Genomic DNA, 26,957 nt, shown 5'->3' with positions numbered 1-26,957 from the left:
TCCTGTGCAACCTGCTTTGACTCCATTTATTAACTTGACAATGAAAACTCCTAATTCCATGCTCATCCACCCAGATGCGTGACTCACATTTCATGTTCCCAACATCCGTCCTAACCAGATTTGGGAGCAGGGAGTGTAATTTTCTTTGAAGTGTAAATGCCTCCCTCAGACACTTGCTCAGACTCCACCAACTCCTAACTCCCTATCCTCAGACAAGTCGGCTAACCCTCTGGGTCTCAGTTTCCTCCTCTATAAAACGAGAATGATAATAATACTTAAATATCAGAGGGTTGTTAGGATAAAATGAAATCATCCACATCAAGGGCTAAGAAATTAGCCTGGTATGCTCCATGTACTACAAAAAATTTAATTATTCTTATTACTTCCATGAACAAAAACCAGAAGGTTGAGAAAAGCATATGGAGGTGGAACAAAAATGGAGGAAATGCAAGGGTGCTAGTTTCACTCTATATTGAGACAATGAATTATATGTCATTTGTCAATTTGATTAATGAAGAAATAGGTATATTTAAATAAAGTTTTAAAATAACCATAAAAAGCAACACTTATAGTCCCAGCTGCAGTAGGAGGCTGAGGTAGGAGGATCACTTGAGCCCAGGAGTTTGAAGCTAGCCTGGGCAACATAGCAAGACCCCCCAGCTCAGTAAATAAGTAAATAAATAAACAAGAAGGGCTGGGGATATAACTCAGTGGAAGAGCCCTTGCCTAACATGCACAAGGCTTTGGGTTCAATACTCATGTGCACATTATAATTATGAAAATAACCAAAAAGCTACCAAATTACTGGAAAAGGATGAGAGTATGGGGGAATAAAACCAGAATTCTCTCCATGTAATAAAAGATAGAAAACAAAAGAAATATGGAAAAAGATCTAACACAAAAGTGAAAATATAGCCAAATATATCTCAAATAGCAGTAATTAAATGAGATAAAATTTACTTATTAAAAGAAAAATAGTGGCTAGTGCGCTTGCCTAACATGTGTGAGGCACTGGGTTCGATCCTTAGCACCATATTAAAATAAATAAATAAAATAAAGGCATTTTTTCCATCTGCAACTACAAAAAAGAGAAAAGAAAAGAAAAAGAGGGGTGGGTATGGCTCAGTGGTAGAGGAGCACTTGCCTAGCACTTATGAGACCCAGTTTCATTCCCTGGCAACATTTTTTTGAAAAGGGGAAAAAAAAAAAAAAAAAAACTTTGGTAGAGGAAACAAAGGTAACTTCAAGTCCTGTATGTTCTTTAAAATCTGATGTATTTGGAGGAAATATTCACTTTAGACTGAGGGCAGCAGAAATGAAGGAAGGATTCAGCAGGATTCTCACCCACCCCAAGGTGCCTTGGGCTTTCTTGGTTTCAAATGACACCTCTTTCTCCCCATCCCTGTATTCAGATATACTCATTGTAAGAACCTTTGTTGACCCTTTACAGCGGGAGGGGATTCATCTGTATGCTGCCATGCAAACCAGTTAAGAGGTATTGGTTTGCAGAGTTTTCTACTGTTTTAACTCATGCCTCCTTCTGATAGACAAAAAAATAGATAAATGTTTAAAAACAAAATCCATATCATCTATATTAAGTGTTTTCATTTTTAAAATGTACTTGCATATTATGGTTCTAAATCTGCTTTCTTATACTATACTTTTTCCCTTCCTTATCCCTACAAGGTGAAGAATTACTCATTGATGTCCAGAATCCCTTTTGGTGAACAAGTCAGGATCCACACAGGGTTTTTTGCTAGAACTAAGGGACAAGATTCAGGAACTGTAGGTGTGGGCTTGTTTCAGGCAACACCAGACAGAATGGTGCAACACTTTAGGTTCTCTGAGTACATAACATTTTTTTTTTTTTTTTAAAGATAGAGTGAGAGAGGGAGGGAGAGGGAGAGAGAGAGAGAGAGAGAGAGAATTTTTAATATTTATTTTTTAGTTTTCGGCGGACACAACATCTTTGTTTGTATGTGGTGCTGAGGATCGAACCCGGGCCGCACGCATGCCAGGCGAGCACGCTACCGCTTGAGCCACATCCCCAGCCCCAACATAACATTTTTTTAAATATTTTTTTTAGTTGTCAGTGGACCTTTATTTTATTTATTTATATATGGTGCTGAGAATCAAATCCAGGGCCTCACACATGCTAGGCAGTGTTCTACCACTGAGCCACAACCCCAGCTCCCTCCATAACATTTTTCCAGTCCTCAGATGTCAGGAGTAAGGTCACAGGAGCAGTCCTGGTGGGCTATGAGGAGTGTCCTCTCTTAGCCCAAGGAGAGGATGTCAAGTCCCAGAGCCTAGACTAAAAGGGCCAGAACGCCTCCACACAGGAATACCTGCAAGAAATGGTAGTAACATGACCTCTGTATTAACCAAGAACACAGGTCATCGATACTACAACCTCCCAAGTAAGCAGGGTTCCAAAAGACTAAAAAGCAAATGGGTAACTTGTGAGCACCCAATAGTCAATATAAAGGCCTTGTCTCAAATAGAAACCCTGAGCATCCCCATTCTAAACAATAATGAACATTTAACAAGTGCTGAAAAGTTTCAAACACTGTCTTTTTTTAAAAAATATATTTATTTTTTAGTTATAGGTAAACACAATATCTTTATTTTATTTTTATGTGGTGCTGAGGATTGAACCTGGTGCCTCATACATGGTAGGCGAGTGCTCTATCTCTGAGCCACAACCCCAGCCCCAGACACTGTCTTTTACTAAGATATTTCATTAAAACTCCCAATTGTTATACCCATTATACAGATGAGTGAGTTGAGGCAGAGAAAGTTTAAGTCAGTTGCCCCAGATCACAGAGCTGGGGTTCAAAGAGTCTGACTCTAGAAACTTCACTCATAGTGTCTATATATCTCTAAATTCTCATCATATTTCACATTGAAAATGAAATAGAAAACCTTTAAGCAACAACAATTCTTAGTAAGACTCTGCAACCTCATTACTGGGTTTTTTCCTCCCTGTAGTTACATCAGCAAGGTAGATGTACTGAATATTTTAGTTGCTGCTGCCTATCGCCATGTGCCATCTCTAGATCAGATCTTGCAGCCAGCTGCAGTAACCAGGCTAAGGAACCAGCTTCTTGAAGCAGAGTACTACCAATTGGGTGTTGAGGTAAGCCAAAGACAAAGCTTACTTCTCCCCCACTGTAATGAGTTGTCTTTGCTCAGCCTTGAAAATGGTCTTGCCATTTCTCAGTTGTCTTGACCAAGGGGAAGTATCCAGGGCATGAGCAGCATGGGAACATGCTGGCATGGGTGCAGAGTGGTGGGGAGGTGGTTAGCCACAGGGATAAAAGAGGTCATTGGCACATCCTCAGATCTGCATGTATGCAACATCTCTCACCAAAAGGAGCAATTTTTCTTCCAGGTCTCTACAAAGACTGGGCTTGATTCCACTGGGGCGTGGCATGCTTGGGGCATGGCCTGCCTCAAAGCTGGGAATCTCACTGCTGCACGGGAGAAGTTCAGTCGCTGTCTGAAGCCCCCTCTTGACCTCAATCAGCTAAGTCATGGCTCAAGGCTGGTACAGGATGTGGTTGAGTACCTGGAGTCCACAGTGAGGCCCCTCATTTCCTTGGTAAGAGCAAAGCCGGTGGAGTGGCCAGCTCTAGGAGGGAAGACAGGAACAGTAGGGACCCAGGAAAAGGGTCAGCTTAGATTCAGCTGACAGTGTTAGCCCTGGCTAGAAACTGCCAACTTGATATTTCATTTCCTCCCATTACATATAGTTAGATAAGACACTAGTTATGGTTGAATAAATAATGCAAAGCCAAATTTTTTTAAAAAAGGAAACTACAGAACTTTTTTAAAAAATAAAAAAATTGCTGGGGCTAGGGTTGTGATTCAGTAGCACAGTGCTTGCCTCTCACATGTGAGGCACTGGATTCGATCCTTAGCACCACATAAAAATAAATAAATAAAATACAGATATTGTATCTACGTATAACTAAAAAATATTTTAAAAATAAAAAGTTGCTAGGCATGATGACACATACCTATAATCCCAGCAACTCAGGAGGCTGAGGCAGGAGGATCACAAGTTCAAGGCCAGCCTCAGCAACTAAGCAAATCTCTAAACAACTTAGTAAAAGCCTGACTCAAAATAAAAAATTAAAAGGGCTAGGGATATGGTTCAATGGTTAAGCACCTCTGGGTTCAATTTCCCAGTACCAATTAATTAAAATAAAAACTCATGTGTAATCCCATGCCCAGACTAATTAGTATTTAAGATTTTGGCATATATGTGTAGCCCGGGCTACTCAGAAGGCTAAGGCAGGAGAATTGCTAGTGTCCAGGAGTTCAGAGCCAATATAAGCAACATCTCAAAAAAAATTTTTTCTGAGTTATTTATTTATTTGTTTATTTATTCGTTGTAGGTGGACACAATACCTTTATTTTATTTTATTTTTTAATGTGGTGCTGAGGATCAAACTCGGTGTCTTCCACATGCAGGGCGAGTGCTCTGCCACAGAGCTACAACCTCAGCCCCCTGAGTTATGTTTTTGAGTGCAATTCAAGTTATACCATATTATAATACATAGAATTTTGTATTCTGCTACTTTTCTATTCTCAAAACTAGAGAATGAGCATTTTTCCATGTGAAAAAGCCTTTGAAAGCGCTCTTTCCATGCCTGCTGAGAACTCACTGAGTTCCATTTTTCTCTCCCACTCTCTCCTTTCCTGTCAGCAAGATGATGATTACTTTGCCACCCTGAGGGAACTGGAAGCTACCCTTCGGACCCAGAGCCTCTCCCTGGAGGTGATTCCCGAAGGGAAGATCATGAACAATACCTACTACCAAGAATGCCTCTTCTACCTGCATAACTACAGCACCAACCTGGCCATCATCAGTTTCTACATGAGGCACAGCTGCTTGCGGGAAGCCCTGCTTCACCTCCTCAACAAGGTGGGACCCGAGACACAGCCCACAAAGGGCAGCTCCTCACCCCCCTCCCTTGAGCCTCCACATCCCCCACCATAGGCTCAACCCATTGTTGAACTGTGAAATCAAATCTGGCAGAGTCAGGTCAAAATGGAAGACTCGGTCTACACAAACATTGTCCACTGATTGTGTGACAAGTCTTAACCCAATCCTAAAATACTCTCCTGATTGGCAATAGTAAATTTCATCCCTTCTCCCAAAATGTTTAGCAGGATCACAGTATGGTGCCTGGGATGAGACACTTAGTGTGAACCTTTTGTGATATGGGGCACCCACCTCCCACAGGGCCTAGGACTGTGTCCACTCAGAGTTGTTGCCATAAGGGCCATGAACATGCATAGCACAGGTCCTGTGTACATGGTGGAAGAACAGTGTACTCCACTCACTTTGTTCTTACATCCTCTACCCTCTTCCCCTTAGAGGCAAAGGCACCACTGAGGTGCATTATTTCTTAGGAGCCACAGATGAGTAATCAGGACTTCATTTTACCATGATCCTTCATCATTCCTTTTTTATCTGAATATTGCATGATCACTTTCTAAGAAGTTAGCTGATACTGACCAAATTTTATAGAAAATTAAAAGAGCCCAAGGTAAACTGCCTTGAATCAATGAAGACAATGAAAATTTCAAATACACACATCTTCTAGAGTTGCTCCAAATGACATCAACAGTTCACAGTACTGTGGTAACCAGATACCTACAGGATAGTGAAAGAGAAATGTTTTTACCACTGCTTGGCTTACTGTTGTGTCTTAGCTACTAACCAAGTCTCAAGAATCAAAACTCACATAAAAGTCATGTTATTTGGAATTTAGTTTCTAACTTTTTCCCTTTTTCTCTGCTTACTAAAGAGTTTAGAGGTAAAGATGCATCTCCCAAGCACAGATTGAGAGTGGAAATTATTTAGTCCTATTTCCTTAGATAACTGTGGTCCACAGAGCTAAGCTGCTTACCTAAATACCCAGATATAAGCTGACAACAGCATTGCCCCTGCTTTACATCTGTCAGCTTAGGAAGGAAGCCTTCTTTTTATCTCCTGTAATCACAGTTACCCTTGAACTGAAATGTCTTATCTGTATTCTCAAGCAGGGAGGGACACTGTAAAACTGACACCAGAGTGCCTGGGGTATGGAAGGTGTTCTGTTTCTAGCCTGTCCATTTCATCCCTTTGCGTACACTGCCTGTAGAGTGAGCCTCCTAAAACTCTCCCTAACAGGCCTTTAGTGGATCCCCACTGCCACAGGATGAAGTCCAAATCCCTTAGCATTCTATAGCACCCACCAGGATCCATCTGCCATATTTCTCCAATTAACTTTCATCACAAATCCTATCTGCACCTGCATTCCAGACTCATCAATTTTTTTTAAGAGAGAGAGACAGAGAGAATTTTTTAATATTTATTTTTTAGTTTTCAGTGAACACAACATCTTTATTTTATTTTTATGTGCTGAGGATCGAACCCAGCACCCCGCACATGCCAGGCAAGCACGCTACCGCTTGAGCCACATCCCCAGCCCCTCATCAAATTATTTAAGTTTCCTGATTGTACCATGCACTATCTTTGTGATTTTTTTTTTTTTTTCCAGTACTGGGGATTTAAAAGGAAAACCACTACTTAAAAGAATTACTCAGGTTGATTTGTTGACATTGGAAAAGAGGCAGAAATGGGAGATGGTAGACCAGGGAGGAGGCTATTGCAGCAATCCTCCTGGTGGTGACAACTTGGATAAGCAGGGGCAATGAGGTAGCCAGAAGGGGCAGCTTCTCTATATCATTTTATGGTAGAGCCAATTGGACTGGCTGACTAATTTGATATTGAAGTTTGGGGGAAAAGTTGATTCTAAAGTTATTGACTTGAACAGTTAACAGTCTGAGAAAAGGAAGTTACCATCTGAGAAAAGGAAGACTGGAAGGAGCGGGTTTCAAGGAACACTCTAGAATACTGTTTTGAATGTATTATGTGTGTTGAATACCCAGGACATGTTTAGGAAGCAATTTGGATATCACAGGATAAACAGTTCTGGACTTTAGGAGGTGATGACCAGGCTGGGTGTGGGCATCATCAGCACTGGGCTGGTACTTAAGTCATGAGACTGGACAAAATCACCAAAAGAGAAAAGGTTCAGATGGAAAAGAGAACAGGTTCCTGCTAAACCTCAGGGAGATTGGGGGAAATCAGCAAAATGAAATTGAGAAGACACAGCCAGAAAGATAGAAAGAAAACCTACAGAGGCTGGTGTTCTTTAGGTCAAATGAAGTTTTTCACAATTAAAACTAAAAATTTAAATTAAAAAGTTTTTTGAGGGAGAGGAAGCTGTTATCAAAAGTTGCTGATAGGAGCAGGGCATGGTGGCACACACGTGTAATCCCAGTAGCTTAAGAAGCTGAGGCAGGAGGATCTCAAGTTCAAAACCAGCCTCAGCAACTTAGTGAGACCCTAAGCAACTCAGTGAGACCCTGTCTGTAAATAAAATATTTTAAAAGGCTGGGGATGTGGCTCAGTGGTAAAGTGCCCTTGGGTTCAATCTCTGGTACCTACCCCCTGCCAAAAAAAAACTGCTGATAGGCTGGGGATGTAACTCAGTGGCAGAGCACTTGCCTAGCATGCACAAGGCCCTGGGTGCCATCCCTAGCACTACAGGGAAAAGCTGCTGGTAGATCAGGTAGAAAAGGAGACTAAGAATTGACTCTTGGGATTAAATTAATAGTTTAGAGGTCCCTAGTGACCTAAGACACAGTTTGGGTGGTATTTGGGTCCAAAAGTGAGGTTAGAGCAGATTCAGGATGATATCCTGGGAAAGAAAGAGGTGACAGCATAGATAACTTGGTCAAGGAGCTCTTCTACAAAATGAAGGAGATACATAAAGCTGTCACTAGAGTGGGATTCTCAGAGGTATCTGTAACACACAAAAGATTAAGCATTGTGCTAGGAGGATGCTAAAGTATGTGAATGAAAGAAAATTCAGAACAGATCCCAGACTGAGCCAGAATTCCGCTCCAGGCTCCAGACTTCTGACTTTTCACTTTACCCTGCTGCAGGACAGTCCTCCAGAAGTCTTTATAGAAGGCATTTTCCAGCCAAGCTATAAAAGTGGGAAGTTACACACTTTGGAAAACTTGCTGGAATCCATCGATCCAACTTTGGAGAGCTGGGGCACATACCTGATTGCCGCCTGCCAACATTTACAAAAAAAGAACTACTACCACATTCTGTATGAGCTGCAGCAGTTTATGAAGGTAATAGCAGCCCCCTCCTCCCTGGTGCCCCGCCGTACAGGGAAGGCTGTAAGATGAGGAATACGACTGCCATTTGATCCCTTGCCTTGCTATTTGACCTTAGGACAAATCCATCTTGCTGTCTAGCATTGTTAAAAAGATATTTGAACTTTTATGCTAAATTTAGGGATAAACTTTAGACTTGTCCATAATACCATTCTTCACAATTCAAGGAATATAAAGGTAAGAAAGATACAGAATTCATAAGGAATGATGGAAAAGTATTTTCAAAGAAAATACATGAAGAGAGAAGCAACACATTTCTCCTAATCTGTGTGAGACTTGCCACTAAATCACAGAGAAATTATTTAATACTACATTAAGAGTGAAACCATTGTGAATGAAGAAGCAGAAGTATCCTTTTTTTCGATTATTTTGGGGATATGAAATAATGTCTAACCCAAAAGTTTAGTTGGTCAGTTCACTTTAGGATCTGTTGGGCTCTGAAGTGACTGACTCAAAATAGCAGTTCAACTGGTAACCAATGCATAGCAAGGAAAAAGAAGCAAGAGATAAAGATGGAGACATCACTAGGGCTAGATGGGAATCAGATCAGAATTCTCATCATGTCCTGCCTCCAACATCCCTGATCTCTTTTGACCTGAATGTTCATTCTTCACTTCTAGGACCAAGTCCGGGCTGCCATGACCTGTATTCGGTTCTTCAGTCACAAAGCAAAGTCATATACAGAACTGGGAGAGAAGCTCTCATGGCTGCTTAAGGCCAAGGACCACCTGAAGATCTACCTCCAAGAAACATCCCGCAGCTCTGGAAGGAAGAAAAATACCTTCTTCCGAAAGAAGATGACAGCAGCAGATGTGTCTAGGTAGCTCAAGGCTTGGGAGCTAATTAGTGCAGGGCAGAAAGGCTGGGATGGAGTGTCTGTGCCCATGCCCTGTGTCCTTAAAAAACACATCTGAGGGCTGGGGATGTGGCTCAAGCGGTAGTGCGCTCGTCTGGCATGCGTGCGGCCCGGGTTCGATCCTCAGCACCACATACCAACAAAGATGTTGTGTCCGCTGAAAACTAAAAAATAAATATAAAAAAAAAAAAAAAAAAACCACATCTGAAAGGGAAAGGGGGCAGGAGAGGAGGATTAGTATCACATGCTGCAACCAAACTAAACTCCCTTCTCCTTACAGTGGGAAAAAAAGATCCTGTGTGGTCTGGCCTCTGCTGATGGCTCCATCTCTGTCTTGTATTCCTCTCTCTCTCTCTCTTTTTTTTTTTTTTTTTTTTGTTTCTTTGAGGAGGTGGTACTGGGGATTGAACTCAGGGCACTTGACCACTGAGCCACATCCCCAGCCCTATTTTGTATTTTATTTAGAAACAGGGTCTCACTGAGTTGCTTAGCACCTCCCTTTTGCTGAGGATAGCTTTGAACTTTGCCATCCTCCTCTCTTAGCCTCCTGAGCCCTCCTGAGCCACTGCGATTACAGGCATGCGCCACCACGCCCAGCTCTTCTCTTTTTGATGAGCATCAGTCACTGGCCTCCTGAAGATTCCTCAACACACCAAATCCTTTCTTCTCGGGTTTCATGCTTGCTAATCCCTCTGTTTACAACATGGTATCTAAAGTAAACTTTCCACCAGTTCACTGTTGCCTTTGTAGGCTCAATCATTAAATGTCTTCTGTGTTTGGTTACTGTTCATTTCTCCTCCAGCCTCTGACTCCGTGAGAGCAGGGCTCATGCCTCTCTTAACCTCTGTGGCTGTACCTGGCACATAGGTGCTCAGTAACTCTGTGCAGGGGGGACCCTGAGACATCTATTTCCATCTTTTTATAACTATCCAAAATGTATTTGGAGTCTCTTTTCCCTCCACATCCTTTCTTTGGCCTTTTCCCTTGCCTTCTATGACTTCTCAGTCACTCAGTACCTCACCCGTGATGCTCCTTATGAGAATGTACCGTGAGTGTCCTGTCCCCATAGGCACATGAATACACTTCAGCTACAGATGGAAGTGACCAGGTTCCTGCATCGGTGCGAAAGTGCCGGGACCTCTCAGATCACCACTTTGCCTCTGCCAACCCTTTTTGGAAATAACCACATGAAAATGGATGTTGCCTGCAAGGTAGGTACAGTGCTTCCCCTCCCCCAGGCAGCCCTCATCTTTCATAACATGTTTAATTGTCACAATTGTAATTGGTTATTATTTTAGTTGTTTGCTTGATGGCTTCCTCTCCACTGGAGTTACATATGGTTGGATATCAAGTAAATTTTGATCATTCTTATGTCTTGAGTGGCTGGCACCCATCAAGTCTCATTAAATATATATCAAACAACTGAATAAATGGGGGCCCTCATTCTTTTTTTGTGTGTGGGTACTAAGGATGGAACTCAGGGGCACTTGACCACTGAGCTACATCCCCAGCCCTGTATTATATTTTATTTAGAGACAGGGTCTCACTGAGTTGCTTAGTACCTCACTTTTGTTGAGGCTGTCTTTGAACTCCTGATCCTCCTGCCTCAGCCTCCCAAGCCCCTGATTACAGTCATGTAATCATTACAGTCATGCACTACCACGCTTGGATCTCATTCTTGATTTAGGGACTATTCAATAGCTACTGCTTCCTTTTTTTTTTTTTTTTTTTTTTTGGTATCAAGGATTGAACCCAGAGGCACTTAACCACTGAGCCACATCCCCAGACCTTTTATATATTTTATTTAGACTCAGGATCTGCCTGAGTTGCTTGGGGCCTCACTAAATTGCTAAGGCTGGCTTTGAACTCGCAATCCTCCTTCCTTCCTCAGCCTCCTGAGCCACTGGGATTACAAGTGTGCACCACCATGCCTGGCAGTTACTGCTTCTTTAAGCATGTTTCCCTCTCCTTTTTCAGGTCATGCTGGGAGGGAAAAATGTAGAAGACGGTTTTGGAATTGCATTCCGTGTTCTGCAGGTATGACTTGGATTATCTGAGATTATGCCAAGGGCAGTCAGCACCTGACCACATTTTCTTGAGATTATTCTTCAGAAAATTTTTATCCCAAGAAAAGCAGATTTGCATGTACATTAGGGATGAAATTAGGGAAGTGGCTATTACAGAACTGGGTCAAATGCAAGACTGTAGGCTGTTTTGCCAAAAGCCAAGTAACCAATGACAAACTCATTAAAAGCTGTCAAATAACTACCTGAAATTAGTCTAGTACAGTTCCGTGGCTGTTTCTCTACAGAGCCACTGCTCACCCTTGCAGGGGAGCAAGGCTAGAGGGAATAGCCAAGGGTTTCCATTGGCCCTGTGGACTGCCCCTCCATTCTCTATCCAGGAGCTGCCTTCGGGTGCATATTTTCTGTTGCTTGTGATAAAACGACAAAAGTGGGGTTGTAGCACTGAAGCAGGGGCTGGAGCAAGGCACTGAAACTCCAAAGGGCAAAGTCTCTCCAAACCCCCCCATGACCATGGGTTTATGCAAACACCCCTAGGAGCTGATTGAGGGACAGGCAGGACACTGTATGTAGCATGCATGTCTCAAGGACCAGTATTCTGTCTTCCCATCCATTTTAATTGTTGGTTAAAGTGCTGTACTCACAGATGCCCCTGGTGGGCAGGCAGAGGGGCAGCTATCCCCAGTTTCTCTGGCATAGAATTAACCTAGATGGGGCTGGGGATGTGGCTCAAGTGGTAGAGCGCTCGCCTGGCGTGCGTGCGGCCCGGGTCCGATCCTCAGCACCACAAACAAAGATGTTGTGTCCGCCTAAAACTAAAATAAATAAATAAATAAATATTTAAAAAAAAAAAAAAAAAAGAATTAACCTAGATGAGGCTTAAGGTCATCTGGCAGTTTTCAGCAAATTAATCTTTTGATGAACTGGACTTTTTCTGAACACTAAAACAATTCTTAAGGGAACACCAAGTATCAAAGGCAGCAAATACCAGCTTTCCACACCATTTACCAGAGAAAGGTGATTTCACAAGAGAGAGAATGAAATGTTCTTAGGATTCTGTTAGGATATTTTAAGGAGATGCCATGGAAGTAAGTGAAATGCACCATTTTAGATGATAAGGTTACAGTGTTTATGGATGCTTCCTAAATGTCTGCCTGACTCTCAATGAACTTTTGCTTGTTTGGGGTTTGTTTGTTATGTTTGTTTTCTCTTGTGTCTACACTCATCGTGGTTTTTCTACAGCAAACATAGTGGATACTTCTTAAATCTGGCCTCCCTTACCACTGTGGACATCCCCTGTCATCTTAAGTCCCATGTTCTGTTCCAGGACTTCCAGCTTGATGCTGCAGCAACCTACTGCAGAGCTGCCCAGCAGCTGGTGGAGAAGGAGAAATACAGTGAGATCCGACAGCTGCTCAAATGTGTCAGTGAGTCAGGCATGGCAGCCAAAAGTGATGGGGACACCATCCTCCTCAACTGTCTGGAAGCCTTTAAGAGAATCCCACCACAGGTGCACTCACCCTTCTCTTGGGTCCTCCAGCTATTTTAGTGTCTTCTCATCACCCACTTTATTTCTCTGTTCACCATAGCGTGCCAGAAACTCTAGTTTCTGACCCCCTTGCAACAATAGCCTCTACAACCCTTTTCTTATAAGGAAAATTCATGGTGGTGACCATTTAGCCAGAAGGTGTCCCTTAACATTACCTTTTCTAACATTGTGTACACCTGAAAATGTCTGATGGCATTGAATTGCTTGCTCCCTGTGATTCTAAAGATCAGGATGGGCCAGCAAATGGCCTTTGAAGCTTATTACCTATGAAGTTGTATCCCTGTGGCTTCTTTGAGGGGTAAACAGAGTCACATCCATTTGTGAAGGCCAAGCACAGGCCTCTTGGGAGATATTCTTTTCCCAAAATTCCCAAGCTTGCTATTCTCATTAGCTTTCCTTCATTGCTCCTATAGTAGGAGTTGAGTTTAGAAGGAAGAATGAGGCAGGCGATCTCATGCTGGAGTTACAATGCTGGGATGAAACTGAATTGGACTTTGGCCCCCAAAAGGTCATGGGCTCTTCTCCCTCTTAAAACTGCTGTGTTTCTGTTCTGCACAGGAACTGGAAGGCCTGATCCAGGCAATACACAGCGATGACAACAAGGTGAGCTGAGCTGTCACTAAGCTATGGTGATGGTAATGGACAGCACATGGGGTTTGCCTTGCTCTCCACAGTAATCACTTATAGTCTTGTACCTCAGCTCTGCTGTTATCTAGAAGTGGCACTGAGATTTAAGTAGGGGTTTAGAAAGGAGGGAATGGATAGGGAACAGGTAAACATTGACTCTCTGAGCCTTTGCCTTTTCAGTTCTTGTCCCCCAAGACAAACGTGTCCTAAACTGCTCTTTTTTGGTGGGAGGGAGGTGTCAGTCTTGAACCCTGGACCTTGCACATGCTAGGCAAGTGCTGTGCCACTGAGCTCCATCCCCGGCCTCTTTAAGGTGCTCTTGAATCTACATTTTATATGGATGTCTCCTCTCAGAAAGCCCTAGAAAATGTCCCACTTCCATCCTTAGGCTGATTGGCTGAGTGAGGTTCCCAGAGTGGGTAAGCTTTTCTTTGTTCTCCTAAGAAAAGAAGAGCAGTAAGAAAAAGCCACCCCCAACCCCTTGGCCTACAGTGTTCATTGGTGTCTCATTTGCCAGAAAGGGCCTTTCCCCTGGGACCAGTGAACTCTTCCCTATTTCAGAAATTGGTGAACCTTTGCTTCACATTGTCACTCTGAGGAGTCCCAGCCAGAACAAAAGTATTCCCAGCTGCCCTGTATGTGGCTAACCTTAGGATTGATCCTCTTGTCATAGCAGGAAGGCCCCCCAGCCAAGAAACACCCAAGAAAGCCCAACCAGACAGGGCTACCCTGACTATCAACAGAGGAATATTCTGGTAGCTGAGTTCTTTATGATGAAAAGAAATGTCAGGCAAAGAGCTGCTCCCCGTGACAGTATTGCTAATCCCGGACTATATTTGCAGGGCATTGTTAGGGGCTAAGGAGGACCTATTCTAAACATTTCCTTATTATTTCTGTAACATCCTGATGAAATGTTTAGAAAAGATGAAATTCTAGCATTCTGAAATGTGGAGAATTACTTTTCTAAAATCAGAATGAGAACCCAGTGGCCAGAACAGACAGCCAGTTTCCCTGAGTCCCAAACTATGGTCCTTTCCTGAGCCTTCACTGAGCCTCGCACTCTACAGGACAGTGGCTCCGTCCCTGGAAGTGTGCACAGTGCAGTCTAGAGAGTCAGTATTACTCTTCAGGGTTTTTCTCTCAGCAGCTGTTCCAAGTGATCTCAGGACTTGGGGACTTGCCCATATCCGCTTAATCCAGTTCCTATTCCAGACTCTCTGGCAAGATACCCTTCTTCTCTTGGCAGGAATTTTGCCTACTAACTGGGATATTTTACATGCATGGGCTCTGACTGGAGCTGAAGGCTGGAGTGAGAGCTCATATCCTAGGGTAGTGAATAGAACAACGGGACTTGATCACTTTTGTGAGTTCAGGACCTGCCAGGCATCTTTTAGTGGTGGGAAACAATCTGTAATTGAACCCAGGAAAGGAAGACTTTACTGACTAAGACCAAAAAAAAAAAAAAAAAGGAAAGAAACAGTGGAGCATTATACATGGAGTGAGAATAATCCCAGAGAGGACTGTGAAGCAGAAAGGCAGCTGCCACTGGGGGCTGTGGCAGCTCAGGAGGACCTTGCTATTGTTCCCTGGCTCAGAGCACTAGCCAGAGAGGGAAGGGGCACTCGTCCCCACCATACTGCACATTCATGAGGCGGTTTGGGAGATATGCACCCTCAAAACTGAGCTGCCTCTGATCCAAGCAAAAGAAGTCAAGTCAGGTCTAACTGGGGTTAGACCTTAAGTACACCTTTTCTAATTGTGTATATTCATTTTCGTCTCCAAACTTTCTGTTAAAAGATTTTAAATTCAGATTAAAAACAGAAAAGGAGAAGGGAGAATCTGTGCATCCATTGTAGCAAGAAGGTATGATGGCTCATCGATTCGTTAATTCATTCATATAATGCATGTTTACTGAACACACTACATGCTAAACATCAGTAATACAAGGGGTAGAAAAAGCAGACACTCTTCCTGCCCTCATGGACCATATAGTCTAGTCAAGGAAACAGACATCGATGAAAAAATAACCAAGTAACCATAAAATCATGATCTGTGGTCACCAGTAGTAACTTTTTACATTATAATACCATGTGATAGCTTAATGTCTAGAATATATGAAGACTTTCATAATACAAAGGCAATAACCCTACCTGTTAATGTGTAGGTGAGAGGTAATGTGTCTGCTTGAGCTTTGATGTGGCTCAGCATATTTGTTGGTGATTCACCAGTGATAGTTTCCTTTCCACTGTTTCTCATATCCGATTGCCAGGTTCAGGCCTACCTGACATGTTGCAAGCTGCGATCTGCCTATCTGATTGCCGTGAAGCAAGAACACTCACGGGCCACCACCCTCGTTCAGCAGGTGCAGCAGGCTGCCAAGAGCAGCGGGGATGCCATAGTGCAAGATATCTGTACCCAGTGGCTTCTGACAAGCCACCCCCGGAGTGCCCATGGCTCAGGCTCCAGGAAGTGACCCTGGGCAGCAAGACCAGGAAAACATAGCAAAAGAACTGTGGCGACAGGAGTGATAACCTCCACCTCTCTCCTCCCATGGAGTGGGACTTCTCTGGCTCTGCCCCAGGTTGGAAAGAGTTGGATTGGACCCTACTTGCCTTCCAGCAAGGACAGGACTTTTCACGCAAGTGCCATGTTTCTGTAAAATTGTGGGATCTGTGTGTTTGTCTGGAGATGGCCAGTTCTTTCTACCTCAGAATGAGTGAGTGTATGTACACAGGCATGTACACACATGCGTGCATGCTCCTGTACACTCATGTTTACGCCCAAGCATTTTCTGAACAAATGAGACTCTCCTCCATTAGAGGCACTTTCCTTTAGATTTTTGCCAGTTTGAAATCCTTCCCTGCGTTTTGGTTCTTAACCCGGGTCATCCTGTTTGTACACAGTCCCTCCACATGGTGATGCTTTAGTAGCTCCTCTTAGCTAGAGGAGTTTTACACAGAATTATAGGGCAACACCAAAAGGATTGCTTCTTTCCCCTTTCTTTCCTTCCTGAAATTCAGAGATGGCTTTGGGGCAAGTGCTACCTGTGGAATAAAACTGCTTGCCAAGTGTCTCCTCTCACAAGCACAAGGAGTTCATGTGGGTCTTTGGAAGGTAACCTTGAATAGAGGCCTTTCAGGTAGTGACGTCCGAAACCTCTGACAGCAATACAGGTGATCAGATCTGTGGGCTAATGCACAGATCGAAGGGTCCCTGTCACATTGATCCAGAGGGAAGTGAAAGGCAGGCCTCTCCAAAAAGGGATGCAGGATGGTTACTCACAAGCACAGAGCTGGCTCTTATTGGTATCCCTGCTACAAAGTTGATGGGTGAAAGATTGTGGCTCCCTCTCTGAGAGTCTGGGAAGAGTAATGGTAGTGAGGGTCCTATGACTGAATGGCTAGACTTTACCTATTTGAATTCCAGTCCTGTTTGTGCCTCTTGAATTGATTAAGAAACCATTTCCCTTCTTCTTCTTCTCCCTTCAGTCTTTCTGGGACCACTGGATGGATACTCAGACACCTGGGTCATTAAGACAGCAGTGCACTTCTTAGTCTTAACAGAAGGAATCAGGGATTCACTTTAGAGTTTGGCCTGTGGGCAAGGGTCAGAACTAGGGAGCCAGGTATGGGGGCACACACCTACCATTCCAGCTACACAGAAGCTTGAGGCAGGAGAATCGCAAATCCAAGGCTAACCTCAGCAATTTAGCAAGACCCTGTCTCAAGATAAAACAAAAAGGACTGGTGATGTAACTCAGTGGTAGAATGCTTGCCTGGTAGCATGTGTGAAAAAAAGTACCTAGTACCACAAAAAAATGAAGGAAGAGGAGAAAACAAGGGGACAATAGGTTACATCCAGTTGGTGGAAAACTAGATAAAATGCTTCTTGGCTTGTCTTCCCACCTGAGATGTGAGATATCTGAGAAAGGGTTTGTCATACTTAATTACTTGGATTTGCAAATGAGAGGCCTAAAGAGAAGCCATGCAGCCCTGAGTCTCCCACCAGCCAGAGCCCAGCCTATTGATCCCTTTTTTAAAGCTGAGAAAAACAGAAACTGGAAGTTGAAGTCAACATCTCTGTTGCTTAGAAACCCTGTGGAATTCCCTCTGAAATGAAATTTTTAAAGTAAAATAAATAAGTATTATGGAGATCTGTCAGATTGAAAGTTTCAGTCTTATTAGAGAGGAGAAAGACTGTAAGGAAAATACTAAATTTCTTTGGGGTGAAGTATGAGTGACTTTTCCTTCCTTGAGTCATATAACACATCTGACTGACTCCCAGGAAGGGCATCTGCTTGCCCTTCTGAATCTGCCCTTTTTGCACTGAACATAAGCACTTTATACAAATGAGTCACAAATCTTGCAGCCCTTAATTTGGGGTGTTAAGACCAGATTTTCCTGACTTTTTCCTCTAACTAGTTGAACTGTAAAATAGTCAGCCATTGACTAGACTGACATAGATGGGGCTAAAGGTCTTTGAGCATCACACTGTGGTCTCCAGCAAAATATTCTCCAGAGCAAATGTATGCATTGAGGGGCTAATGTCTTACCACAAGCAAACCACAATAAAGTGTCTATCCAACTAGTTTCCTGGCCTCCTGTCTTCCTTGTACCGATTGCTCTTATCCTGCCCATCCTTTCTCCTTGTGTTTTCTGTGGATAGAAAAGGTAACTAGGGATGGTCAGGTGACCTTCAACTCTTAAACTTTCTCTCAATGATTCCCATAATAACTACTGACTCAATCTTTGGTTAGGACTTATCTCGTTTTTTGAGTGTTGCAACCTATTAATGGACCCTCTGCCACCAAAAACATTTTTCTTTTTTTCATTTTAGTTTCGTTTTTGCTTCAGCTGGGAATGGGGTGGAGAAAGGTAATATATTTGTAAGGCAATAAAAGGTAAGTGAAAAGTCCCTCCCATTCCTGTTCCCAAAACCAACTCCCTTCCAGAGGCCAGCAATTATTTTGACTGGCTATTTCTAAACCAAATTTATACCCTCCTTAGTTCTCCCCTGTCAGCTCTGCCTCCTGAGACATTTCTACATGGCTCACCAGTTTCTAGTGTGTTGTTCCAGAGCTGCTTTATATATAAATAAGCATTATGACTGAAGTATTCCATGGTGAAAATAATGCCATAATTTAACCATTCTCTACCAATGGACATTTTAGGTTGTTGCCATCTTTTGGCACAATAAATTATGCTGCAGTGAAACATCTTGTCCAGAATTGCTATATTAGAGGATGTGTGCATTTTGGTAAATCATTTCATTCACCTCCAAAGAGGTCATAACAATTGACTCTCCCACCAACAATGTACGGAGTGCCTGCTTTTCCTGCACCTTTGACAAAACTGTTGTGAAACTTCATAAATCTTTGCAGGTATGAAGTGAAAAAAATGGTACTCTGAGAACTTTTTTAAAGGTGTGTGCTATTTTAAAACCTCACTCCACATCCCCCAGCCGCACAAAAGAAAAAGTCAATAAACTCTTGTAGTTTCTAATAACCAATTTGTGAATTTTTTAAATATTTTGTAGGGTCTTTAGGGAAAGCAGAAATTGAACTTAAAATTGCTTGTACCCTCTCAGGGCATATGTTTGCAGCATGATACTTGATAATAGCAGTGGCATCACTGCTGTTATCTCCTTTCCCCAGAAACATGATCTCATCTAATTGCTCATTTAAAAAAAAAAAAAAAACACTAAAAATAAACACAATTCCAGATGTAGTGACACATGCTGATATCCAGCTACTGGGGAGGCTCAGGCAGGAGGATCACAAGTTTGAGGCCAACCTTGGCAGCATAGCAAGACCCAATCAAATTTTTTAAAAAGGGCTAGGAATGTAGCTCAAAGACAGAGCACTTGCCTAGCATGCATGAGGTTTAATTCCTCAGTACTGCAAAAAATGAAAAAAAAAAAAAAGATAAAAACCATCTGAAATAGATGCGGTACATGTCATGACAGAGAAAATTGGAACTCCCAATCTAGATGAGGATAGAGGAGACATGAGCACTATGTTTAGAAACCTGAGACATGCCGAGGTTATCAGATCTCTTTGGCTGGACCTTAAGTTAAGTAGATCAAAAGGCCATTAGATCTCTTAATCCCCAAGCAACCAAAGAGTTGTCACAGTAACCCTGGAGGAAATGGCCTCTTCTTGATCTTTGTCACCTCTTCCACAGTGACAGTGTTAACCAGCCCATTTTCTTCTACAACATGTGCATTCAACATCTAATTAGTGGTCGGCTGTTTTGCTGAAGTGCTTTCTTGCTCCCTATTTCTTCATGTTGTTTCTTCTTGAACCCTTCCTTCACCCCCACTACCACACCCTCCAGTCTACCATTGTCAAAAACCCTTCCTTCAAGCCCATATGGGGAGTCAGTCATCTCCTCTATAAATTATTTGCTTTTCTGGCAATACTCCCTATTCATCCTTCTTCAAGTTTCTGGCCATTCCCTCTAGACACTCTTTCTAGGTCCACAGATCTAGCAATCTTATCTACTTAGGCATTGGGGATTGAAAGTAACCCAGGGTTACATTACGACTGAGCTACATGCCTAGCCTCTTTTACTTTTTGTTTTGAGACATGGTCTCACTAAGTTGCTGAGGCTGGCCTCCAACTTGGGATCCTTCGACCTCAGGCTCCTGAATTGCTGGAATTAAAGGTGATCACCACCATGCCTGGCCTCCAGCAATTATTTTGACTGGCTGTTTCTAAACCAAATTTACACCCTCCTTAGTTCTCCCATGTCAGCTCTGTCTCCTGAAATTTTTCTACTTGGCTCACTTGTACCCCAAAATATCAGCATGTCCAAAGTGAGATGCATCTTATTCTACCCACAAGCTTGATCTTCCTCCTTCAGTAAGTATTAATATTAATTGATATTATTACTCTTTTGCATGCTGCCTGGGTTAGAATATCTGTGCAGTTTCTTCTCTTTTCATTCAGCACTTAAGCATATGTCTAGTGGAAAGTCAAACCCTACCTTCCCACCTTCCCAGTTTGCTTTATCATGTGTGAGGACCTTTTCGTCTTAGTTCCTTAGTTTCCTTAGGTCCTTAGGTCCTTAGTTCAGGTCCTTGTCTCCTCCCCTTTACCTTAAACACTCATCCTGGAGTTATACTTCCTACCAACTCCATATTAACAAACAATAAGTCTAGAATAAAAGGACTATAATTTGGAGGTATGGAAAAACCTTAAAAACAGAAATGAACTCCAGAATCTTTGAAAGACTTTAATTTTATTGTGCTAATATATATGTATTATATATATACAATATTATATATATTGTATATGGAGGTTAGAAAGCATTTTGTAATAATAAACAACTCATTACTTTTACATTTGTAGACTTAGTAGTATAAAAGTAATGTGCATGAAGTATATATATATATATATATATATATATATATATATATATATATATATATATATATAAAACCTACCATTTTATAAGTGTTCAGTACAGTATCATTAAGTACATTCACAGTATTGTGCATCACACTTTTAAATGTTGTGGGAAGCCATTCTCGCACGTGATTGGGCACCTCCCTGATTGGGTGTGAGGCACTCTGGCTAAACTGTGTCGGAGGAGCTTTCCCCACCCTCTCCTGGTGCGAGAGCCTGTCCATGTGGGGGTGTGACTGACCACTGACCCTGAGGCCAATCACTGACCCTGACCTTGGAATGCTGCCCCCCTCAACCTTCACTGGATGGAATTTTCCCCTGAATTTCTTGTTCCCCAATAAAAGGCCACTCCCTGGCGTGCTCGCTCTCTCTCTCCTGCTAGCCCTGAGTAAGCCTTGCTGCCCTACCGGGTGGTTCGAAGTGTGAGCCAGAGAGGTGAGAGCCGTCTCGGACCTGGTCATAGAAAAAGGTAATTGAGTCTGTGTGTTTTATTTTGATCTCACTAGTTAACTTTTATGCCACAAACCTCTTTAATGAAACCAGTGTGCTGGTCGCATGGTAGAAAAATGTTAGTACTTTGGGTGACCCAGGTATATCCATAGCCATTTCAGTATTCATGTGATCTTCCATTACTACTATGTTTAAATACACTTTCTCAGATACTTCCTAAGGCAGAATTCTCATATGTTCAGTGAGCATTTGATTCTTTCATACCAGATTGACATTAAAACCTCTGTGGTAGACCTGGCACATCATAGGTCCCTCTTCTCTGGGAATTCCCAGGGTTAGGCCTCCAGTGGCCACATAGGATTATATGAACTAAAAGAACATAATTGCCCTTACACCCATTCAAGAAAGTCTCCTTCCTTTGGCCATGCACTTTGAAAATCCCATATTATACAAACATGCACAAGAAAACAATAACTACTTAAGAATACACGATCACCTCTCTTACTTAGGCTCTGGCTTTCAGTGCTGACATAGCACAGCCTCATACCCTTATCTACTCTCACAACTAATGCTGGTTAAGGCCCCTTAACCAGTGCATCTAAATGCTTTGAAAGTGTAGATTGTGCTGCTATCTTGGAGTACAGGGAGAATTGAATAAGCAATTGAGGAAAAGACAAATTCATCTGTCAAGTTCATTCTTAGCATGAATGTCATAAGTACGTAAAAGTAGATATCATTTTCAGTAGAGCTGAAGGTCTATTTTCTTGTTTCTCTTCATACTCCAAAGTGTATTTGCAACACTTGTATATGGAGGTTAGAAAGCATTTTGCAATAATAAACAACTCATATTACTTTTACATGTAGACATAGTAGTATAAAAGTAATGTGCATGTCCATTTTTTACCTTGGCAACTAGAACATTGAACATTAGAATTGTGAATAATTTTATTTTAGTAAAAATTCATAGAACTCATTAAATTTTTGAGCTGGATATGGTGGCACATATCTGTAACCTCAGCTACTTGGGAGGCTGAGACAGAAGGATTATAGGTTTTGAGGTCAGCCTGGGAAATTTATCAAATCCCTGTCTAAAAATAAGTAAGGGGTGGGATGTAGCTCAGTGGTAGAGTGATCACCTAGTATGTGCAAGACCCTGGCTTCCATCCCCAGTACCACAAAAAAATTAATCAAATTTTTAAAAACTAAACAACTTGAGCGTTAATTAAATAATTTTTATTTAAAATGTTGATATTCATAACTAATGTATATTGCCTTTTAACTTTAATAGATGAGTTAAATATTTTAGAGGAAAAATGACAACACATTTAAAAATTTTTATTTTTGTGTTTCTTTGATTTCCATTTTTATTAAAACATTCAAATTGTATATATGTGGGCTGAGGATGTGGCTCAAGCGGTAGCGTGCTCGCCTGGCATGCGTGCGGCCCGGGTTCGATCCTCAGCACCACATACAAACAAAGATGTTGTGTCCACCGAAAACTAAAAAATAAATATTAAAAAAATTGTATATATGTTGAATGTAATTACTTTTTTATTCCTTTAAGTAACTGCCCTCTTGTGAACAAAATTATTGGATGATTACAACACAATTTGTGATTTTATTGAGATGCAGGAGAATTAAATTTTATGGAATAAGTATATAATATTTAATAAATTATGTCTTTATTTTATTATTTATCTCAGTACTACTCATCCATATGTTCTCTCATCATCTACCAGCTGGATACAGACCATCCAGTGAAGAACTCAGAGGAAATGAGAGATGATGGACCCACTGAATTTTTAATGGCCATGTGAATCCACCCTCTCAACTAACTCATCCGTATTCTGGACTGTGACATGAGCAAGAAATAAAATTTTAATATAGTAAGCCACTAAAATTTAACGCTTTCTTTCAGCAGTTAACTTCCTCCTCCCATTAGAACAAACTGTTCTTCTTCTTTGGTCTTCTCAGCTGATTGTTTTGGCTAATAGATATCATCCATCCATATGTAAAAAATAAAGATTGTACACATTGATTAAAATCTGGATGCACCCCTGTGAAGACGTACCAAGACTATTAAGATTCTCTGTACTGGCATGTTAGGTCAGCAATCCTCATGGTTTGATATCCTCAACTAAAGATAACAGGTATTGGAGGTGAATAAAAATATAATGAAACAGGTGTCAAAATTTCACTTGGAAGATGAGGAAATTGAGAGTAATGAAAGTAGACCAGGAAGACATCTGCTTTAGGCCAGCAATATTGCTGAAGAAAATAGGTCAAAAATAGCTGAATATTAGCAGTTGTATATGGTTCAACATCATGTATGAGGGCACAAATGTAATAAAGACAATTTACTATGTCACATAACAAGAAGTTTTCACAGATTCAAGTGACTCACTACTGCACCATCAGCAACTGAAGATCTTTCCATCTTTTGCTTCACTGTCCTCAGCATGTGAGCCTGATCTTTGGACAAGGTCAGCTCCACTGGTGGCCTCAAAATGATTGTGGCAGAGTCAGGTGTCACATTTAGCCATGACAGCATTGGTACTTAGGATTGAACAGAGGGTGAGGGTTATCACTGAGCTACACCCCCAATCCTTTCTATTTTGAGAATGGATCTCTGTAAATTGCTGAAATTTTTTGTTCTTTTTACTTATTCATGAGAGTAGAATGTGTTTTGACATATCATATATACATATATATATATGGAGTATAACTTCCCATTTTTGTGATCATACATGATGTGGAGTTACACTGGTTTTATATTCATATATGAACATAGGAAACTTAGGCCCAATTCAGTCTACTGTCTTTCCCGTTCCCATTCCCTTTCCTTCCCCCATTTCCCCCGACCAATCCCATGAATCTCCCCTTCTCCTCCCTCCCTTCCCCCACCTATTATAAGTTAGCATCCACATAACAGAGAGAACATTTGGCCTTTGTTTTGGGGGATTGGCTTATTTCACTTAATATGGTAGTCTCCAGTTCTATCCGTTTACAGGCAAATGTCATAATTTCATTCTTCTTTATGGTTAATATGCCATTGTATATATGTACCACATTTTCTTTATTCATTCATCTGTTGAAGGGCACCTAGGTTGGTTCCATAGCTTAGCTACTGTGAAATGAGCTGCTATAAACATTGATGTGGCTGTGTCATTATAGTAAGCTGATTTTAAGTCTTTTGGGTATACCATGCTTCACTTTTTTATTTTGTTTTTGTTGTTGTTGTTGTTGTTTTTTGTTGTTGTTGTTGTTGAAGTACAATGAAATGCACATATTTGAAGTCTCTACAGGAGACTACTACTAACACCTTTCTATCACCAGAGGGCGTAAGTGTCCAACCAACAGCGCCACCTCCATATGCTGGGAGGCTCCCAACCCCCGCAGTTGATAGTTGGGATCCTGAGACAGGATCTCCAATATTAACATGCCCTGTATTTGAGCAGGCAGGAGGGCAGCGAATTCACCATGCTTTAAATTTCAAAAAAGTGAAGCAGCTAAAAGAGGCTGTAACAACCTATGGTCCTCAAGCACCCTTCACTGTAAGCATGGTCGAATCCATTACCAACTTGAACATGATGCCAGCAGATTGGGCTAATATGTGTAAAGCTGTGCTAAATGGAGGACAATACCTGTTATGGAAGGTTGCCAATGAGGAATTTTGCAAGGAGTCGGCTAGGCGAAATGCAGCAGCTGGTTATCCTCAGAGAAATCTAGATACGTTGTTAGGAAAGGGACCTTATGAGGATCAGCAGCAACAAATTGCATATGATCCTGGCGTATACATACAAATTGCTGTAGATGCAGTTAGGGCATGGAAGACTTTACAAGGACATGGATGTTTACAAGGTCAATTATCTAAGGTAATACAAGGAGCTAATGAACCTTATGCTGAATTTGTAGATAGGCTTATTCAAATAGCTACCAGAGTTTTTGGGAATACAGAACAAGCAATGCCATTAATAAAACAATTGGCTTCACCATTGCTTCCACTCATAGCAGCAGTGTTTAAAAATAGCTATTTCTCTAAAATTTTATAAGCTTTCTGATTTTTTTTTTTTTTGTACTAGATATTGGGTTCAGGGACACTTTACTTCTAAGCTACATCCCCAGCCTTTATCTCACTAAGTTGATTAGGGTCTCACGGCTCAGGCTGGCCAGGAACTTGTGATCCTTCTGCTTCAGACTCCCAAGTCACTAGAATTATAGGCATGCACCCATCACACCTGGCCAAGCTTTCTGATTTTTACAAGCTGGTGCTCAAAGATGATACCGAAACATCTTGTTTAAATTTGCCTTTCCCTAATCACAAGTGAGGTTGAACATCTTAATTTGAGTATAGATTCATTTGCATTTCTTCTGTAAATTTCCTCTTTATATCTTTTTCACATTTTTTGGAGGTATTGGGGATTGAAACCAGAGGCATTCTTCCATGGAGCTGCACCCCCATCCTTTTTATTTGTTATTTTGAGGCAGGGCCTAAGTTGCCCAAGCTGGCCTTGACTTGCAATCCTCCTGCCTCATCTTTCTAAGGAGCTGGGATTATAAATGTGTCCCACCATGCACTGTGGTTCCTGTTCATATCTTTAGAGAAGTTCTCTTTTGGATTTTATGTCTTCTTTTATTGAGAAGTAGCAATTCTTTATGTAATATAGGTATTATATAACTTTGTCACATAGATAGATACAGATGATATAGATATGAATAGGCATGTAGCAACACACCACTCAGTTTTACTTCTTCAGGAAAGAAGCTCTTATTCCTCCATATGCTAGAAGCATAGGTAGCTAACAGCTCTCATTTAAGTCTTTCTCTTGAACCTGCCCTCGCCAAAAAGAAGTTTCACCCAGGTCATGCTCCCTCCCTAGAAGCTGTCCACATCCGGTGACAGATCACTGTGGAGGCATAAATCTTTCCTCAATTTAAGGCAACTTAGCTCCAGGGCTCCCTGTGGAATAAGATCACCTAACCCTACCTCAGCCTCTAGAGCTGCTGGGATTACAGGCGTGCCCCATCATGCCCAGCCAGAGTCAGCTTCTTGCAGCCCATCAAAGTTGTGTTTCTTCTGCCTACATCCACTAAAGTATTTTTGAGTGAATGGTATGATACCCCCAAGATATTTTACAATATCCCACTCTTACCTCTTAAAAAATGTCATGGGGGAAATAGATGAGATGATATTGACAACATGTTAATAATGTTGCAGCTGGACATTGGGTGCATGGGGATTCATGATACTATTTGCTCTATTTTTGTGTTCAAAAATTTTAATAGGGTTGAAGGTGTAGTTCAGTGGTAGGGGATTTATCTAGCATGGGTGAGACCCTGGGTTTGATCCCCAGCATCACAAAGAGAAACAGAGACAGAGAAAGAGAGAGATTTAATAATAATTTTTTTAAAGGTTACTTGAGCTAGGCACAGTGGCACACACTTGTAATCCCAGCAACTCGGGAGCCTGAGGCAGGAGGATCATGAGTGCAAAGCCCTAGCAAAGCCTTAAGAAGCTTAGGGAGACCCTGTCTCAAAAATTTAAAAATAAATAAATAAAAAAGACCAGAGATGTGGCTCAGTGGTTAAGCGCCTCTCGGTTCAATTCCTGATACCAAAAAAAGAAAAGAAAACAAACAAACAAAAAAAACCTTTATCTTAAAAAATAAATAAAAGGCTACTTGATGTTGAAGAAAAAAAAATTTTTTTGTCACCAGATACTCTTGGAGGCTTTAGAGCTAGAGCCAATAAACATGGTTTCTAGGATCAACCAGCTGAAAGATTATTTAC

At 41.6% G+C, this 26,957-nt stretch overlaps 1 protein-coding gene across 4 annotated transcripts in view; it reads left to right on the top strand.

Annotated features, from left to right (window-relative positions):
* Window positions 1-17,896, top strand: part of Zfyve26 (zinc finger FYVE-type containing 26) — a 59,645-nt gene extending 41,749 nt beyond the window's left edge. For 2 of the 4 annotated variants that reach the window (XM_015490432.2, XM_015490422.2), the window contains exons 33-42: window positions 2,992-3,139; window positions 3,395-3,604; window positions 4,715-4,933; window positions 8,011-8,208; window positions 8,874-9,073; window positions 10,179-10,320; window positions 11,087-11,146; window positions 12,461-12,643; window positions 13,241-13,285; window positions 15,579-17,896. In XM_015490432.2, the coding sequence (XP_015345918.1) occupies window positions 2,992-3,139; window positions 3,395-3,604; window positions 4,715-4,933; window positions 8,011-8,208; window positions 8,874-9,073; window positions 10,179-10,320; window positions 11,087-11,146; window positions 12,461-12,643; window positions 13,241-13,285; window positions 15,579-15,782 (1,609 nt within the window). In that variant the 3' untranslated portion in view covers window positions 15,783-17,896. Of the gene's footprint in view, window positions 1-2,991; window positions 3,140-3,394; window positions 3,605-4,714; window positions 4,934-8,010; window positions 8,209-8,873; window positions 9,162-9,311; window positions 9,515-10,178; window positions 10,321-11,086; window positions 11,147-12,460; window positions 12,644-13,240; window positions 13,286-15,578 lie in introns of those variants that run through there. The other 2 variants (XR_007345758.1, XR_007345759.1) reach the window with 2 other exon arrangements.
* The last annotated feature ends 9,061 nt before the right edge of the window (window positions 17,897-26,957 follow it).

Source organism: Marmota marmota, unplaced genomic scaffold (genome assembly GCF_001458135.2).
Source record: "Marmota marmota marmota unplaced genomic scaffold, marMar, whole genome shotgun sequence".
Taxonomy (NCBI): domain Eukaryota; kingdom Metazoa; phylum Chordata; class Mammalia; order Rodentia; family Sciuridae; genus Marmota; species Marmota marmota.
This window is presented reverse-complemented; position numbering and strand designations above follow the sequence as displayed.